The sequence below is a fragment of the Ylistrum balloti genome, unplaced genomic scaffold (genome assembly GCF_031769215.1).
Source record: "Ylistrum balloti isolate Yb309-2 unplaced genomic scaffold, AGI_CSIRO_Ybal_v1 Utg369808, whole genome shotgun sequence".
In the NCBI taxonomy this organism is placed as follows: Eukaryota; Metazoa; Mollusca; class Bivalvia; order Pectinida; family Pectinidae; genus Ylistrum; species Ylistrum balloti.
This window is the reverse complement of record NW_026781982.1, coordinates 732818-753919: the sequence shown is the minus strand read 5'-3', so window position 1 is coordinate 753919 and position 21102 is coordinate 732818. Positions and strand designations below refer to the sequence as shown.

The 21102-nt window shown below is 32.9% G+C and overlaps 1 protein-coding gene across 1 annotated transcript in view; it reads left to right on the top strand.

The window, feature by feature from the left end:
* LOC132544767 (uncharacterized) overlaps positions 1 to 21102 on the top strand; it is a 43306-nt gene that overhangs the window by 2102 nt on the left and 20102 nt on the right. The window contains 2 exon segments of the mRNA XM_060208416.1: positions 18357 to 18479; positions 18896 to 20658. Of these exon segments, the coding sequence (XP_060064399.1) occupies positions 18357 to 18479; positions 18896 to 20658 (1886 nt within the window).

The window sequence follows — 21102 nt, the reverse complement described above, 5'->3', positions numbered from 1 at the left end:
AACTCAACACTTACAGGATGTATTACAATTAAATCACATCTGTAAACTGTAAACTCAACACTTACAGGATGTATTACAGGGTGTATTAAATCAAATATATCAACGGTAAACTCAACACTTACAGGATGTATTACAGGGTGTATTAAATCAAATATATCAACGGTAAACTCAACACTTACAGGATGTATTACAGGGTGTATTAAATCACATCTGTAAACTGTAAACTCAACACTTACAGGATGTATTACAGGGTGTATTAAATCAAATATATCAACGGTAAACTCAACACTTACAGGATGTATTACAGGGTGTATTAAATCACATCTGTAAACTCAACACGTACAGGATGTATTACAGGATGTATTAAATCACATCTGTAAACTGTGAACCCAACACTTACAGGATGTATTACAGGGTGTATTAAATCAAATATATCAACGGTAAACTCAACACTTACAGGATGTATTACAGGATGTATTAAATCACATCTGTAAACTGTAAACTCAACACTTACAGGATGTATTAAATTACATCTGTAAACTGTAAACTCAACACTTACAGGATGTATTACAGGATGTATTAAATCACATCTGTAAACTGTAAACTCAACACTTACACGATGTATTACAGGATGTATTAAATCACATCTGTAAACTGTAAACTCAACACTTACAGGATGTATTACAGGGTGTATTAAATCAAATATATCAACGGTAAACCCAACACTTACAGGATGTATTACAGGGTGTATTAAATCAAATATATCAACGGTAAACCCAACACTTACAGGATGTATTACAGGGTGTATTAAATCACATCTGTAAACTGTAAACCCAACACTTACAGGATGTATTACAGGGTGTATTAAATCAAATATATCAACGGTAAACCCAACACTTACAGGATGTATTACAGGGTGTATTAAATCAAATATATCAACTGTAAACTCAACACTTACAGGATGTATTACAGGGTGTATTAAATCAAATATATCAACGGTAAACTCAACACTTACAGGATGTATTATTAATCACATCTGTAAACTGTAAACTCAACACTTACAGGATGTATTAAATCACATCTGTAAACTGTAAACTCAACACTTACAGGATGTATTACAGGGTGTATTAAATCACATCTGTAAACTGTAAACTCAACACTTACAGGATGTATTACAGGGTGTATTAAATCACATCTGTAAACTGTAAACTCAACACTTACAGGATATATTAAATCACATCTGTAAACTGTAAACTCAACACTTACAGGATGTATTAAATCACATCTGTAAAATGTAAACTCAACACTTACAGGATGTATTACAGGGTGTATTAAATCAAATATATCAACGGTAAACTCAACACTTACAGGATGTATTATAGGATGTATTAAATCACATCTGTAAACTGTAAACTCAACACTTACAGGAGGTATTAAATTACATCTGTAAACTGTAAACTCAACACTTACAGGATGTATTACAGGATGTATTAAATCACATCTGTAAACTGTAAACTCAACACTTACAGGATGTATTACAGGGTGTATTAAATCAAATATATCAACGGTAAACCCAACACTTACAGGATGTATTACAGGGTGTATTAAATCACATCTGTAAACTGTAAACTCAACACTTACAGGATGTATTACAGGGTGTATTAAATCAAATATATCAACGGTAAACCCAACACTTACAGGATGTATTACAGGGTGTATTAAATCAAATATATCAACGGTAAACCCAACACTTACAGGATGTATTACAGGGTGTATTAAATCACATCTGTAAACTGTAAACCCAACACTTACAGGATGTATTACAGGGTGTATTAAATCAAATATATCAACGGTAAACTCAACACTTACAGGATGTATTACAGGGTGTATTAAATCACATCTGTAAACTGTAAACTCAACACTTACAGGATGTATTACAGGGTGTATTAAATCAAATATATCAACGGTAAACTCAACACTTACAGGATGTATTACAGGGTGTATTAAATCAAATATATCAACGGTAAACCCAACACTTACAGGATGTATTACAGGGTGTATTAAATCACATCAGTAAACTGTAAACACAACACTTACAGGATGTATTACAGGGTGTATTAAATCAAATATATCAACGGTAAACTCAATACTTACAGGATGTATTACAGGGTGTATTAAATCCAAATATATCAACGGTAAACTCAACACTTACAGGATGTATTAAATCACATCTGTAAACTGTAAACTCAACACTTACAGGAGGTATTACAGGATGTATTAAATCACATCTGTAAACTGTAAACTCAACACTTACAGGATGTATTACAGGGTGTATTAAATCACATCTGTAAACTGTAAACTCAACACTTACAGGATGTATTACAGGGTGTATTAAATCACATCTGTAAACTGTAAACTCAACACTTACAGGATGTATTAAATCACATCTGTAAACTGTAAACTCAACACTTACAGGATATATTACAGGGTGTATTAAATCAAATATATCAACGGTAAACTCAACACTTACAGAATGTATTACAGGGTGTATTAAATCACATCTGTAAACTGTAAACTCAACACTTACAGGATGTATTAAATTACATCTGTAAACTGTAAACTCAACACTTACAGGATGTATTACAGGATGTATTAAATCACATCTGTAAACTGTAAACTCAACACTTACAGGATGTATTACAGGGTGTATTAAATCAAATATATCAACGGTAAACTCAACACTTACAGGATGTATTACAGGGTGTATTAAATCACATCTGTAAACTGTAAACTCAACACTTACAGGATGTATTAAATTACATCTGTAAACTGTAAACTCAACACTTACAGGATGTATTACAGGATGTATTAAATCACATCTGTAAACTGTAAACTCAACACTTACAGGATGTATTACAGGATGTATTAAATCAAATATATCAACGGTAAACCCAACACTTACAGGATGTATTACAGGGTGTATTAAATCAAATATATCAATGGTAAACCCAACACTTACAGGATGTATTACAGGGTGTATTAAATCACATCTGTAAACTGTAAACTCAACACTTACAGGATGTATTACAGGGTGTATTAAATCAAATATATCAACGGTAAACTCAACACTTACAGGATGTATTACAGGATGTATTAAATCCAAATATATAACTGTAAACTCAACACTTACAGGATGTATTAAATCACATCTGTAAACTCAACACTTACAGGATGTATTACAGGGTGTATTAAATCAAATATATCAACGGTAAACTCAACATTTACAGGATGTATTACAGGATGTATTAAATCACATCTGTAAACTGTAAACTCAACACTTACAGGATGTATTACAGGGTGTATTAAATCACATCTGTAAACGGTAAACTCAACACCTACAGGATGTATTACAGGGTGTATTAAATCACATCTGTAAACTATAAACTCAACACTTACAAGATGTATTACAGGGTGTATTAAATCAAATATATCAACGGTAAACTCAACACTTACAGGATGTATTACAGGGTGTATTAAATCAAATATATCAACGGTAAACTCAACACTTACAGGATGTATTACAGGATGTATTAAATCACATCTGTAAACTGTAAACTCAACACTTACAGGATGTATTACAGGATGTATTAAATCACATCTGTAAACTGTAAACTCAACACTTACAGGATGTATTACAGGATGTATTAAATCACATCTGTAAACTGTAAACTCAACACTTACAGGATGTATTACAGGGTGTATTAAATCAAATATATCAACGGTAAACCCAACACTTACATGATGTATTACAGGGTGTATTAAATCACATCTGTAAACTATAAACTCAACACTTACAGGATGTATTAAATCACATCTGTAAACTATAAACTCTACACTTACAGGATGTATGAAATCACATCTGTAAACTGTAAACTCAACACTTACAGGGTGTATTAAATCACATCTGTAAACTGTAAACTCAACACTTACAGGGTGTATTAAATCACATCTGTAAACTGTAAACTCAACACTTACAGGGTGTATTAAATCACATCTGTAAACTGTAAACTCAACACTTACAGGATGTATTACAGGGTGTATTAAATCAAATATATCAACGGTAAACCCAACACTTACAGGATGTATTACAGGGTGTATTAAATCAAATATATCAACGGTAAACCCAACACTTACAGGATGTATTACAGGGTGTATTAAATCAAATATATCAACGGTAAACCCAACACTTACAGGATGTATTACAGGGTGTATTAAATCACATCTGTAAACTGTAAACTCAACACTTACAGGATGTATTACAGGGTGTATTAAATCAAATATATCAACGGTAAACCCAACACTTACAGGATGTATTACAGGGTGTATTAAATCCAAATATATCAACGGTAAACTCAATACTTACAGGATGTATTACAGGGTGTATTAAATCACATCTGTAAACTGTAAACTCAACACTTACAGGATATATTAAATCACATCTGTAAACTGTAAACTCAACACTTACAGGATGTATTACAGGGTGTATTAAATCAAATATATCAACGGTAAACTCAACACTTACAGGATGTATTACAGGGTGTATTAAATCACATCTGTAAACTGTAAACTCAACACTTACAGGATATATTAAATCACATCTGTAAACTGTAAACTCAACACTTACAGGATGTATTACAGGGTGTATTAAATCACATCTGTAAACTGTAAACTCAACACTTACAGGATGTATTACAGGGTGTATTAAATCAAATATATCAACGGTAAACCCAACACTTACAGGATGTATTACAGGGTGTATTAAATCACATCTGTAAACTGTAAACTCAACACTTACAGGATGTATTACAGGGTGTATTAAATCACATCTGTAAACTGTAAACTCAACACTTACAGGATGTATTATTAAATCAAATATATAAACTGTAAACTCAACACTTACAGGATGTATTACAGGGTGTATTAAATCTATATCAACGGTAAACTCAACACTTACAGGATGTATTACAGGGTGTATTAAATCACATCTGTAAACTGTAAACTCAACACTTACAGGATATATTAAATCACATCTGTAAACTGTAAACTCAACACTTACAGGATGTATTACAGGGTGTATTAAATCACATCTGTAAACTGTAAACTCAACACTTACAGGATGTATTACAATTAAATCACATCTGTAAACTGTAAACTCAACACTTACAGGATGTATTACAGGGTGTATCACATCTGTAAACTGTAAACCCAACACTTACAGGATGTATTACAGGGTGTATTAAATCCAAATATATCAACGGTAAACTCAACACTTACAGGATGTATTACAGGGTGTATTAAATCACATCTGTAAACTGTAAACTCAACACTTACAGGATATATTAAATCACATCTGTAAACTGTAAACTCAACACTTACAGGATGTATTAAATCACATCTGTATTGTAAACAACACTTACAGGTGTATTAATTAAATCAAATATATCAACGGTAAATCAACACTTACAGGATGTATTACAGGGTGTATTAAATCACATAAACTCAACACTTACAGGATGTATTACAGGGTGTATTAAATCACATCTGTAAACTGTAAACTCAACACTTACAGGATGTATTACAGGGTGTATTAAATCAAATATATCAACTGTAAACCCAACACTTACAGGATGTATTACAGGGTGTATTAAATCAAATATATCAACACTTACAGGATGTATTACAGGTATTAAATCACATCTGTAAACTGTAAACTAACTTACAGGATGTATTACAGGGTGTATTAAATCAAATATATCAACATCTGTAAACTATATCAACTCAACACTTACAGGATAAACTCAACACTTACAGGATGTATTACAGGGTGTATTAAATCATCTGTAAACTGTAAACTCAACACTTACAGGATGTATTAAATCACATCTGTAAACTGTAAACTCAACACTTACAGGGTGTATTAAATCACATCTGTAAACTGTAAACTCAACACTTACAGGATGTATTACAGGGTGTATTAAATCAAATATATCAACGGTAAACTCAACACTTACAGGATGTATTACAGGGTGTATTAAATCAAATAAAACTCAACACTTACAGGATGTATTACAGGGTGTATTAAATCACATCTATAAACTGTAAACTCAACACTTACAGGATGTATATATCAACGGTAAACTCAACACTTACAGGATGTATTACAGGGTGTATTAAATCACATATATAAACTGTAAACTCAACACTTACAGGATGTATTACAGGGTGTATTAAATCACATCTATAAACTGTAAACTCAACACTTACAGGATGTATTACAGGGTGTATTAAATCAAATATATCAACGGTAAACCCAACACTTACAGGATGTATTACAGGGTGTATTAAATCAAATATATCAACGGTAAACCCAACACTTACAGGATGTATTACAGGGTGTATTAAATCACATATGTAAACTGTAAACTCAACACTTACAGGATGTATATTATTAATCACATCTGTAAACTGTAAACTCAACACTTACAGGATGTATTATATTAAATCAAATATATCAACGGTAAACCCAACACTTACAGGATGTATTACAGGGTGTATTAAATCAAATATATCAACGGTAAACCCAACACTTACAGGATGTATTACAGGGTGTATTAAATCACATCTGTAAACTGTAAACTCAACACTTACAGGATATATTAAATCACATCTGTAAACTGTAAACTCAACACTTAATATATATTACAGGGTGTATTAAATCACATCTGTAAACTGTAAACTCAACACTTACACTCTGTAAACTGTAAACTCAACACTTACAGGATGTATTAAATCACATCTGTAAACTGGAAACTCAACACTTACAGGATGTATTAAATCACATCTGTAAACTGTAAACTCAACACTTACAGGATGTATTAAATCACATCTGTAAACTGTAAACTCAACACTTACAGGATGTATTAAATTAAATCAAATGTATCAACACTGTAAACTGTATTACTCATGTATTACAGGATGTATTAAATCACATCTGTAAACTGTAAACTCAACACTTACAGGATGTATTACAGGGTGTATTAAATCACATATAAACTGTAAACTCAACACTTACAGGATGTATTACATCACATCTGTAAACTGTAAACTCAACACTTACAGGATGTATTGACTCTGTAAACTGTAAACTCAACACTTACAGGATGTATTAAATCACATCTGTAAACTGTAAACTCAACACTTACAGGATGTATTAAATCACATCTGTAAACTGTAAACTCAACACTTACAGGATGTATTAAATCACATCTGTAAACTGTAAACTCAACACTTACAGGATGTATTAAATCACATCTGTAAACTGTAAACTCAACACTTACAGGATGTATTAAATCACATCTGTTAACTGGAAACTCAATACTTACAGGATGTATTACAGGGTGTATTACAGGATGTATTAAATCAAATATATTAACGGTAAACTCAATACTTACAGAAAGAACTTCAGACCTGAGAGAGATTATTTTTCGTAGTAACAGAAAGTTTTAAGTTTTGCAATGTATGATATTTACAACAATCTTTCGGTCTAACTTTTTCAAACAATTAGAATAAGTCTTTGTTGGCGATTTAGCACCTATAAAGCGATATATTTTTACAGACTTACCTTCCTCGCAATTTCTGTGTTGCCAACGTGCGCAGATGTTACACCGCAGACCCTCCTGCCTAGGTCTCGCTGCAATTGAAAAAAAAACTGCAATCACATGAGATTTCTAACGTCTAAATCGATTGCGATTCTGCATTGATAATGAAACTTTATCTCTATCGTATATACTTTGCTTCTGCTGGTTGATCGTAATGACTTATGGCAAGGTTCTGTGACATCTTGTTGGTTTATTTTTGTTGTGTATAATGACTTGAATGATACAATTAATGGCATTTGTAGAAACATTTTTCTCTGTTGTTTTCTCTTGTTGCTGAAACAAACATCGCATCAAGATGTAGTAGTCGTGCTTCTTCGCATACCAAAACCACAACTCCGACTGTTCGTTTAAGCTTTTATTTTCACAGATAGTAATAAAAAAAACCTGCAACAGATACAACATATATTACTACGAATCACACCTATTACACACTAAGAATATCACACAATCAATTAATGTCATCCTGACCGTAGTCAGTTACAGTATAAAAAACTAATTTAACAATTACACTGTTAACTACATTCCTATAAATTATACAGAAATTACAGCTTAATAATTATATATTAACGAATATATAATATTAGACATTTTAATACACACGTATAAAATACCCACCTTCTAAAATGCGAAGAAGGTTTTTTTTCCGGACGAAGTCCGCCGAGCACCAATTCTGGCTCGAAGCTTACACTATACAAAAGGAAAGTACGATACACATCAAAGTCTTCTTCTTTAAAACTATATAACGATATTTGAATTTACTCGATTCCGAAAACATTTACTTTTACTTGAAACAAAACTATTACGTAAATTAAGTTTAAGTATGTATACTTGTATATGTTAAAAAGTAGTTATGTTTGTGTTTAATTATCCCCCTTCTCTGTTGTCCCTTTCTCTCCCCCCCACCCATCTCTCTCTCTCTCTCTCTCTCTCTCTCTCTCTCTCTCTCTCTCTCTCTCTCTCTCTCTCTCTCTCTCTCTCTCTCGCTCTCCCACCCTCTCCCTCTCTCCTGTATATATAGATATATATGTATGTAACGTGCCATCTTATAAATATGTGTATTGTTTTATTTTTTGGGTAAGGGCTTAAATAAATAAAAAATATGTTTAAATCAACACACACACACACACACACACACACACACACATATATATATATAGCAGTTGCAGCGCAGTTGCTCAATCACCATATCAAATGTCAATTAAAATTAATATACAACAATAAATATTCATAAGTATTTCTCCATTGTTATTTGAGTTATTCCCCTTTAACTTTTTATAGATTATCTCTGACTGATGCATGAATACCAGCGGATTGACGTACACAGCGTGTCAGCCGTCTATCCGCAGTTATTCTTGTATCAGATAATGATCATAAATTGCACATGAGAAATCTTATATCATCACGATAGAGAAACTACTGTGATGTGTAACGAAGTCTGCATATACCGGAAGGACGAAGTCATTTTATGTTTACGAGCACAGATTTGAATTACCTGTCGTAATTATACCCGAGCTTCATATATGTATATATTGATTTATATATATATATTCGTTATATACGTCTGGGAGAGCTACCCTAATTTGGCTTTGGGTTATCTCGCGTTTGTCCACGTAAAAGTGTAAACGATTCTGTGTAACATGGACTAAAACCACGTTTAACAAATCACAATCTATAATATATTTACCAAATGAACTGGATCTTTCCACCTCTAACAAAGATTAAAGAAACATTTGTGAATCAACATGAAACGCCAATAGCAGTATTGTTTCTTGTGACCAAAAGGTTCAAAAGCAGAAGTGTAATTAATGTGCAATTAATTAAGTATTCCATAATGTAGGATATTTTGGGACGATACCTGTTAAAATTAAGCTGACAAAAGAACGTGAAAATATCTACACATGTCATAATTCCAAAGTAATAAGTTACCATCCAATACTTGGCATAAGAATACACAGTTCCTGATTATTAGCGCATGTATCAGATTAGATGTAGTCTCCTTTCTTTATGATAGGTTAATCAGTTTTGTGACATTTGTGTCACTGTCTGTCTTTTTATAAGTTTCATTAGTTTCATTTTAATTAACGTTTTACTCGGACCAACAAAATTTACCAATATTTAGTTTAAAAGATCACAAGTACACAAAATGTATCATCTTTGAAATAAGGCGCCATGTACAAAGCACACGTGGTGACAACATCAGGGCCCAGTTTCACGGATCTTCCTTAAGTTAAATAATATTCCTTTACTTAAAATAGTCTATTAAAAAGCATTACATAATTTAAGGATATATCCTTCAATATACGTTTTACATAACTAAAGGATATTTACTTCAATTTAAGTTTTACATAACTGAAGGATATCTACTTCAATATACGTTTTACATAACGTAATGATATCTACCTCATATTAAGTTTTACATAACTTAAGGATATCTCATTAAATTTAAGTTTTACATAAGTTAATGATATCTCCTTCAATATACGTTTTACATAACGTAATGATATCTATCTCATTTGAAGTTTTACATAACTTAAGCATATCTCCTTCAATATACGTTTTACATAACGTAAGGATATCTTCAATATACATTTTACATAACGTAAGTATATCTACCTCATTTTAAGTTTTACATAACTTAAGGATATCTCATTAAATTTAAGTTTTACATAAGTTAAGGATATCTCCTTCAATATACGTTTTACATAACGTAAGGATATCTACTTCAATTTAAGTTTTACATATCTCAATGAGATCTACTTCAATTTAAATTTTACATCACTTAAGGATATCTCCTTCAATGTATGTTTTACATAATTTAAGGATATCTACTTCAATTTAAGTTTTACATAACTTAAGTATATCTCCTTCAATATACATTTTACATAACGTAAGGATATCTACTTCAATTTAAGTTTTACATAACTGAAGGTTATCTCCTTCAATATACGTTTTACATAACGTAAGGATATCTCAATTTAAGTGTTACATAACATGGGGATATCTACCTCATTTTAAGTTTTACATAACTTAAGGATATCTCATTAAATTTAAGTTTTACATAAGTTAAGGATATCTCCTTCAATATACGTTTTACATAACGTAAGGATATCTACTTCAATTTAAGTTTTACATATCTCAATGAGATCTACTTCAATTTAAGTTTTACATCACTCAAGGATATCTACTTCAATTTAAGTTTTACATAACTTAAGTATATCTCCTTCAGTATACATTTTACATAACGTAAGGATATCTACTTCAATTTAAGTTTTACATATCTTAATGATATCTGCTTCAATTTAAGTTTTACATAACTGAAGGTTATCTCCCTCAATATACGTTTTACATAACGTAAGGATATCTCAATTTAAGTGTTACATAACATGGGGATATCTACTTCAATTTAAGTGTTACATAACTTAAGGGTATCCACTTCAAATTAAGTTTTAACATAACTTAATGATATCTACCTCAATTTAAGTTTACATTACTTAAGGACATATACTTCAATTTAAGTGTTACATAACTTAAGGATATCGACTTCAATTTAAGTTTTACATAACTTCAGGATATCTCCTTCAATATAGTTTTACAAAACGTAAGGATATCTACATCAATTTAAGTTTTACATAACGTAAGGATATCTACTTCAATTTAAGTTTTACATCACTTAAGGATATCGACTTCAATTTAAGTTTTACATAACGTAAGGATATCTACTTCAATTTAAATTTTACATAACTGAAGGATATCTCCTTAAATATAAGTTTAACATAACTTAGGATATCTACCTCAATTTACGTTTTACATAACTGAAGGTTATCTCCTTCAATATACGTTTTACATAACGTAATGATATCTACCTCAATTTAAGTTTACATTACTTCAGGAGATATGCTTCAATTTAAGTGTTACATAACTTAAAGATATTTACGTCAATTTAAGCTTCACATAACTTAAGGATATCTACTTCAATTTAAGTTTTACATAACTTAAGAATATCTACCTCAATTTAAGTTTTACATAACTGAATGATATCTCCTTCAATAAACGTTTTACATAACTTAAGGATATCTACCTCAATTTATGTGTTACATAACTTAAGGGTATCTACTTCAATTTAAGTGTTTCATAACTTAAGGATATCTACCTCAATTTAAGTGTTACATAACTGAAGGTTATCTCCTTCAGTATACGTTTTACATAACGTAAGGATATCTCAATTTAAGTGTTACATAACTTGAGGATATCTACCTCAATTTAAGATTTACATAAATGCAGGATATCTCCTTCAATATACGTTTTACATGACTTAAGGATATCTACTTCAATTTAAGTGTTACATAACTTAACGATATCTACATCAATTTAAGTGTTACATAACTTAAGGATATCTACTTCAATTTAAGTGTTACATAACTTAAGGGTTTCTTCTTCAATTTAAGTTTTACAGATCTATATACCTCAATTTAAGTTTTACATAAAGTAAGGATATCTACTTCAATTCAAAATTTTCCTGAACTTACATAAAGCTTCACTGGTAGTTAAAATTAATGTTAAAACAAGTTAAGAATGATTCGTGAAACAGTGTCCACTGTTTGAGCTAGTCTTACGACGATGAATGCCTACAATAGTGTAAGGTGAATCAGATATTGAGCGAAGTTTCAAACGATTGAATCAGTATCTCAGATGTAAGGGAAATATTATCAATGTTACAAACTCTATTTATTATGATACTGTATAAATTCAACATAGTTGAAATAATGACGACATTTTACGTAGATTACATGAGAAACGGTGTTCCGTAAGCCAGTTTTTATGAGATTTTTGTAACACAGAGACCTATATCCACATGTACATTTGTCATCAGTTCAAATGCATCTCATTCGATGACAATGAGTGACTAATATATATTTAAAAATAGGATTTAATAGGATAATAGTGAACGCAGGCATTTCTGTCTCTGTATTCACATCAATACAATGTATTATTAATATAAACATAATATTAGACTAGATATAAGTCGCTGTATGATCGTACTTCAGTTCAAGGTCTTTCCAGAAATCGTCTAGGTGTTTTTCAAAATCATGAACTTTAAGTGATGAAATTACCCATTGAGGGAGACTATTCCAAGTATCAATTATTCTTTGAGTAAAATAATGTTTTCTGACATTCAAATGACAATATTTTTTAAATAATTTTTTACTATGTCCACGAGTTTTTCCTTGCGCTGCAGGGTCGAACATTCCCTCCACCAGCTTTGGATCAGATATCCCATTCATGAACTTAAACACGGTTATCATATTTCCATGTAGACGCCTGTATATCAAGGTTGGGAGATTCAAACGGCGTAACCTCTCATTGTAGCTTAAAGTTTTAAATCCCGGTAGTAGTTTTGTCGATCTCCTCTGAACGTTTTCTATCTGTTCGATGTCTGTAATTCTGTGTGGGGACCAAACACTTGCCGCGTACTCTAGGTGCGGTCGTACTAGAGCTTTAAACAAATTCCTGAACATATTTCGTCCAAATAAACAAAAGATCTTCTTATGACACCTATCATTCTATTAGCTTTATTTATTGCTTGTTGGATATGTGTTGTAAAACTTAAATCTTGATCTACCACAACTCCCAGGTCTTTTTCCAATGCAATGGTTTCCAATGTTATGATTTTACCTTCATTGTTTGTTATATGATATTGCGACTCTCTTTCTTTATGTTTTGTTGACACAGTCATAACTTTACATTTATTTGGATGGAATCGTAATAGCCACTTATCCGACCACTTCATCAAAGTACAGAGATCTTCTTGGAGTACTTGAAGTGCTCATCGTTACCATCCGATATTGTTCTATATAGTTAAGTGACGTCCGTAAACATGTAGGTTGGTGAAGATGTGCATTCCGGTAGATCGTTAATATATATGACGAAAAGTATCGGACCTAGTACGCCCCCTTGGGGTATTCCGCTAATAACTTTGTGCTGTGCTGATGGTGTACCGTTTACAATAACTCTTTGTTTCCGATCTGTTAAAAAACTTTCAATCCATCCAACTAACTGAGGGCTAAAACCATAACCTCGGAGTTTGTTTAGAAGGTGTTTATGTGGAACTTTATCAAACGCCATCATAAAGTCCATGTACACTATATCCAATTCTCCGCCATTATCTAAAATTGTAGTCCATTCATCCATGACTTTCAGTAGTTGTAGCACTGTTGACCTCCCAGACAAAAATCCAAATTGTTTATCACTTAATAATTTGTTTTCCTCCATATGTAGTATCATCTTGCTTCGAATTAATCTTTACATTATTTTACAGACAACACTTGTTAGATTGTCTGGTCTATAGTTTGCAGGGTCTGAGCGATCGCCCTTTTTAAATGTGGCCGTTATATTTGCAGTTTTCCATGAATGAGGAACGGTCCCTTGGTGAAGGGATACATTGAAAATAGTTGTTAACGGTTTACATATTGAATTGGCCAATTCCTTTAAAATATTGTTTAGCATCATAGTACCACTTAGCCATCATAATAGTGTTTCAGTTTACATTTAAACTTTCATCCTTAATGCAGAACAAGAAAAGAGGGTTGAGGGATTTTCGGCGGGAATGTTATCGTTACTATGTACTGATGTAAGTTTTAGCCTTTGGTAGTCATGACCACTACTTGTATTTGAAGAAATATACCTGAATTATCTAAATACGGCCAGACACTAACCATGTGAGGTTTGTATTAATAATTTTGAAATAGAAAAAAAAAACAATTATCAACTAAACCTGCTAAAAATCAATGCGAAATGTAGGTTGACACTGTGTACGCCAAGAAATGGCAAGGTATGTGTTTGTACGGTATCTAGATCTATAAATAATTAATGAAATATAGTTATTTTCAATAGTACAAACTCAAGTAAGAAAATAAGATCCAGCAGGCTACATCTTTATTGGTCAGTACTTTTCTATAAGCGTGTGAAATTAATAGACGCTAACTTAAGTCTATATGTATCTTGTTAATTTTATTTCAAGTCAAAAAATAAAATGAGTTGTTTCCCCTGGGCGAGATAATGAACATTCTATTCAACAGATGGCACTGAGACTATACATTTTCTACTCTCGCTGTACGAAAGAGTTCTCGACAACAATGTACACAACCTGCCAGCACTTGTATTTCAACAAAATGGAACAAGAGGATTACAGGACACGTGAGTCAATATTTACACTTTTCTTGTTTGTTTTTTATGCCACATTAGCTAAAATAACCCATTTTCCCAGTTCAGCATTGAAAGCGAAACCCCAAGTTAAAACCAATTGGCTTAAGTAAAAATTTAACCAGCACTGACACAGTTATCGACGAATTGTATTTTACATATGTAAATTATCCAAAAATATTGTGTAATGCTCTGTAAACGTAAGTATGTTTTTTTTCGGTATATGAATGGTATTCGTCTGACCACAGGAATATAGTTACTATTTTGATAAATATGATACAAACGTCGTTGATCAATATTTATAAATGAAGTAAAAAAATAAGATTAAGAAACGCACACAGTTAAACGCACGCAGTTATCATGTTGTAATAAAGCTTCGTGTGGAATATCGATTATCTTATTCTTGTGCTGAGACGCAGAATTAAGATAAAGATGAACATTTCCTTCGTCTTGTAGCCGTGGTAAATTTTATGCCAATGCTGGAATTCGAACCCATAACCTCTCGCCTACGTCTAATGGCGTAATGCATAGCTCTTTCTAGCCAAGCACTGTATTATGACAAGTATTTATCAGGGCGACATGCTCCTGCTCCAGGAAGAAACTTGTCCTCAGCAAATGCTCACTAGGCATGGTTCGATAATTTTTAAGGAGTTCCTAGCTACAGAGGTTGCCAATGTAATAGAGGTTGATCATTATTTATGTCAGTGCATCCATTCAGATTCAAGCTCAGGACCTCTGGCTTACTAGTCTTACACTCAACCAATAAAGCTGAAGATATCTGTCTACCAAAGAAGTTTATTGTGGCTAGTGTTTCTAGGGTTACACTATGGTAGAACACTAATTGATAATTGGTAGAGATGTTCTGTTTTGATTTAATTAGAGACTGGATTTATTCACGAACATGTATTTGTTGCAGCTGAAGGACTAGCCCAAAGGGACCTGACTATCTGTCAGCTTTTGAATTTTTGTCTTGGTCACGGTTGATATCGACCACAAATAAAACAAAAATAACATCGTAGATTGATAGTCAGAACCTTTCGGACCTTTCAGACACTTTAAAATATATATCACCATTGTCATGCCCTTACTATTGGATGAATGCTTTGATCAGAACATTTTGTATTGTCACTGTGTATTGAACAAATGTTGGTCATTATTTAAGGGTTTTTTCCCAACTCGTTTGTGGAAAAGGACCTTTTTATCTCATTGTAAAGAAACTTGAACAATTTGGAAGGAAATTTTAAATAGTAATATATATATATGTTTGGAATTCAGCTATATCATGAAATAAATCCAATTGGAAATGTGACCCATGTTCTTCTCCACAGAGGCTCTAGAAAAACCCTGTTATTTATAGCCATAGTCTCGATCCCACAGATGGTGACATAAGATTGTGTCCTTGTATAAGTTATCATTGATGGTGAATTCATTGTATGATGGCTTGTTAAATTGTCAGTATTATATTAAGATGTATCAGAAACACCGATAAATTTGCATTAAAATCAGGTAAGATATCACTTAGGTCCATAAGTTTATTTCATATTTTTCAGGTCCCTTTGGTTAAAGGAGATGAAATATTGTCATTAAGAGCGATGTCTGCATACCGAAGGGTTCAACGTGACAAAAGGTAAACAGTAGCACTTCTTTGTATGTGGTGACTGAGACTTCACGAGTGGGTGTGGCAGTTGGAATTATTCTGTCAGAATATGTAATCTTGTATATAATTAATGGGTTTGAATTTTAAGTAAGTATTAGAACAGAATTCCTTAAAGGTAAATCCTGTAATGTAATGGTGTATGCTACCTTAAAGTTGGTGAACAGGTGAGATATTTTAATTATATTCATGTATTGACATGTGACTGACTATAGCGAAGTTGATTGGACGAGACTAACATGTGACTGACTATAGCGAAGTTGATTGGACGAGACTAACATGAAGTTCTTGCTATGAATTCTTGATTTTCACCTGACTCTAAGTTCTTGTCACTCCACACCTGGCACTCTTAGTGGTTGCACTCTTTATTGTAAAGGAGTATGTTTAGGCTGCATTTGGTGGTAAGATAAGTTTTTATACTAGTTTTGGTAAATTATTTTATACACTGAAGTTTCTTACATTAAGTGTAGACTCATTCTGTATAATGTTCAAATATTCTTTATAACTGATAATGAAACAGGGACTGTATACGGAATAGAAATTCTCATAACTAGTGGAAGATTTGAGTGTGACATTTCAATAATTACCAGGTACATATTCACCTTCATCAGAAAAATGACCAGTATGAAGCCTACTGGTACTGACCTATATAGCGTAAGGGATGGTAAGGAATTGACCCAACTTTTTTGGCTATACTATAATCCGATGAACACTAATGTACGAAATAGGTGATGAGATAAACAGATGATAGGAAAAAAAAGTACAGAGGATGGTAATAATGTACTCTAGTTGATTTGGCGAAGCTTTGTGTAACACTTGTTGACAGATGTGCCAGAGTCTGGGGCCCCCCTCATCCCTGTTTGTAAATGGATCACTGTGGCTTATTCCAGATAATCTCCAGAACCAGCAGGGCTGTTGATCTATCAGATTTGGGGCCAAATATTGGCCCCATTCCCAATGTAAAATAGTATCTTTTTTCCCAATTTAGACCCGAAGTTTTCCCAATTCTAAGGAAAACACCATTATTTTTCCCAATTCTAAGGGCCCCGGGCCCCAGTCCCAAAATGGGGTGTGAGAGCCCTGACCAGTGACCTGAATAGGTTATTTTTTATTTTTGTCTATATATTTTCCCACTTAATGAAAAGGGCCACAGACTCTTGCACACTATTTTTGACCTTGGTTTACATAGGATCATAGTATATTAAGTATGGATGGCCTGTCAGAGTGTGGTGAGTATTGAGTATGAATAGCCTGTCAGAGTGTAGTGGGTATGAATAGCCTGTAGTGAGTATGAATAGCCTGTATTGAGTATGAATAGCCTGTATTGAGTATGAATAACCTGTATTGAGTATGAATAGCTTGTAGTGAGTATGAATAGCCTGTATTGAGTATGAATAGCCTGTATTGAGTATGAATAGCTTGTAGTGAGTATGAATAGCCTGTATTGAGTATGAATAGCCTGTATTGAGTATGAATAACCTGTATTGAGTATGAATAGCTTGTAGTGAGTATGAATAGTCAGTATTGAGTATGAATAACCTGTATTGAGTATGAATAGCTTGTAGTGAGTATGAATAGCCTGTATTGAGTATGAATAGCCTGTATTGAGTATGAATAACCTGTATTGAGTATGAATAGCTTGTAGTGAGTATGAATAGCCTGTATTGAGTATGAATAGTCAGTATTGAGTATGAATAGCCTGTATTGATTATGAATAGCCTGTAGTGAGTATGAATAGCCTGTATTACAGACATTATTGAATAAAGAACGTGTTACTGTTATAGACTTGATCACCTGAAGAAGGAGAGTGTCAAACTGAACGAGGATGTAGAACACTTACAGGATGCATTACTATTGCACCAACGCTTCCGGGAGGACGAGGGATCAACTATCAGGGGCATGCTTAAGTAAGTAAAAATATAAAACATTTTAATTTGTATTGAAATCTATCCATGTAAGGATAATAAATTATGTTATTGCGGTAGAAATGTTACTTAATTGTAGACATGAACATGAGTTTTGGGAGAATTTATCTATTTACTTTGTTTATGAAATTAATTACAGATAATACCAGTATCATCTTTAGACACAAATGATCTTATTGTAAGTTTGAGTTTGTGTGTTACATACACTGAAAGTAGCATTCATTTACATCAGTGCACAATCTGTGTCCATAGGTTAAAACAAATCTGTATCGACCCTTGTCAGCTGGATGAAACCACATATATTTTGTTTAAGTGAACCTCAAAATATTTATTAAGAAAACTATACCAACACTCTGTACTTGCAATTATTTGGGGTTTTTTTTGTAATTATTTTTCAGAAAGGAGATAGGAGGGTCAATTTGGCAACATGGTGGAGCAGGAAAATTAAGAACATATAAATCTACAAAGGACCTTGCTGATCCTTATGGTACAGGTACTCCTAATTCTAAAACCAAGGATTCTAGTAGGTCAAAGGTCACAAAGATCGTCAGCGATGGAGTGGAATCAAATTATGTAAAACACAGGGGCTTAAATGGAAGTTCCAAACCTTCTGAAAAGAATGGTCCATCCAAAACTGCAGGGAATAGGCTTGATAACGAAAATGATTCTTATCATTCTAATGGTAGTAATGGCATGGAAAGGATCAAGGTTCAAAATTCCATTGGGAGAGATATTCCTCCTGGGTGTGAAAGTTTTGGAAATACAAGACAAGATAATGAGGCAGATAGCAGAAAAATTGGAAATTATGACTTACAAAAAATGGAATTGTTAAAAACAAAAGTGATTGAGAAAGCCAGTGCTAATGTAATCACACGTAAGAAATGTGCTGGAAAATACAACATTCCAGATAATAAAAAAGAAAATCCTTTGTCAAATACATCAGGCAGAGTGAAAAGTTCACCTGTAAAGTCACGACGAGAAAATAGCAGGGAAAGAAGAAGTGAAACAGGAAAAGTAGATAAATTACAGAGAGAAAATCAGAAACAACAAACAAAACATGAGAATTCAGCACCAAGAAATTCAATGGATCTTGAATCTAATGAAATTCAAGAAGAATCTCACAGATTGACTAGTCCCAAATTTCCAAAGCAAACTAATAGAATTTTTGTAGATGATTCTGGAAGAAAGTCACCATTGGGAATAGACAACCAAGCTATTCTTCATGATACTGATCAGCAAAATGTTTGTCACTCACTTGATACAAGTCCAAAACAGGTGTTAAAATGTGACCCAGATGTGCAACTATGGTTACGCAGGCTTGGTTTACTAGAAGAGGAAAAGTATATCCAAATCTTTGCCAAAAATGAAATAGACATGGAAGAATTGCTACTGCTCACTCCAGAGCAGTTAACAAGACTTGGAGTGGTTGCAGTCGGAGCATTTAACAAAATTGTACGAGGAATTCAGGAACTACAGCAGAAATCCAGTTGGACTGGTGAAATGTTGTCACAGAAATCCAATAACACATTGTCACAAACTACAGCAGATATCTGTTCATCAGTGTCCAAAAATGACTGGAACACTAGTCAGGAGAGTTCACCTTACAGGACCACACCATGGAAAGATAGATCTATACAAGATCCTAAAGGGATAGTTGATGGAGTTAAAAAGCCAGAGTTCAGAGCTTTAAACAGTCAAGACAATGCCTCAGATAAGATGAGTTCGCATTCATCTGAACCAAATAATTTTGACAAAATGTCCTTTTTAGAACATGATTTGAACAATGAAAAACACAAGCCAGTGGATGAAGGAGGTGGGAAAAGGGATACAAAAAAGCTTGATATTGATGGAAATAAAAGGATTTTATCACGATCAAATAGTTTTAATTCTAGGTCTTCAACATCAAAGCCACCAGTGAAGCGAGAACAAGAGAGGGCAAGTAAGAAAGACATAGAGAAAAATTCAGACAAAAAGAAAAAAGGTCAGGGAAAGTCACAACCTCGACCAAGGTCAAGGTCACTCACAAGACGTGGAAGTATGAGCAAAATTGACAGTAAGGCTCCAACCTCAGAGAATGTAAAACAGAAGATGTTGATAATTCGACCAGAGTCAGCCAAAGTGGAAGCTGTTGACACAAATGGACAACAAAAGAAACATCCGGGTAAGTAACTTTTATCTCTGGTGCTGCTTGTTATTAGAGTTACTTGATGCTTCACCTTGTTAATTATCTGCTACTACAGAGTTGTACTCACTTTCTAAAATTTGTGTGAAGTAAGCAATTAACCGAAAAGCTGTTGTTATATCAGTCACAATAAATTGATTTTCTGTGATTTGACATGTTACAATGAAATGATGAAGAATTAAAGAAATAAAGAAAATATCGGTTATGGATAAGTGACTAGGAAAATTTCTGTTTTTAGCTCAGGTTATGGTTATTAGGTTGGTAAGCTTTCTGTATTGTTTCCTATGATACATCATGTAATGTTTTGTTAGCCCACTATCTACTCAAATAGATGGTGGGTTATTCAAATCGCCTTGCGTCTGGTTCGTCGTCCGTCCGTCCGTCCGTCTGTCCGTAAACAATTCTTGTTACCGCTATTTCTGG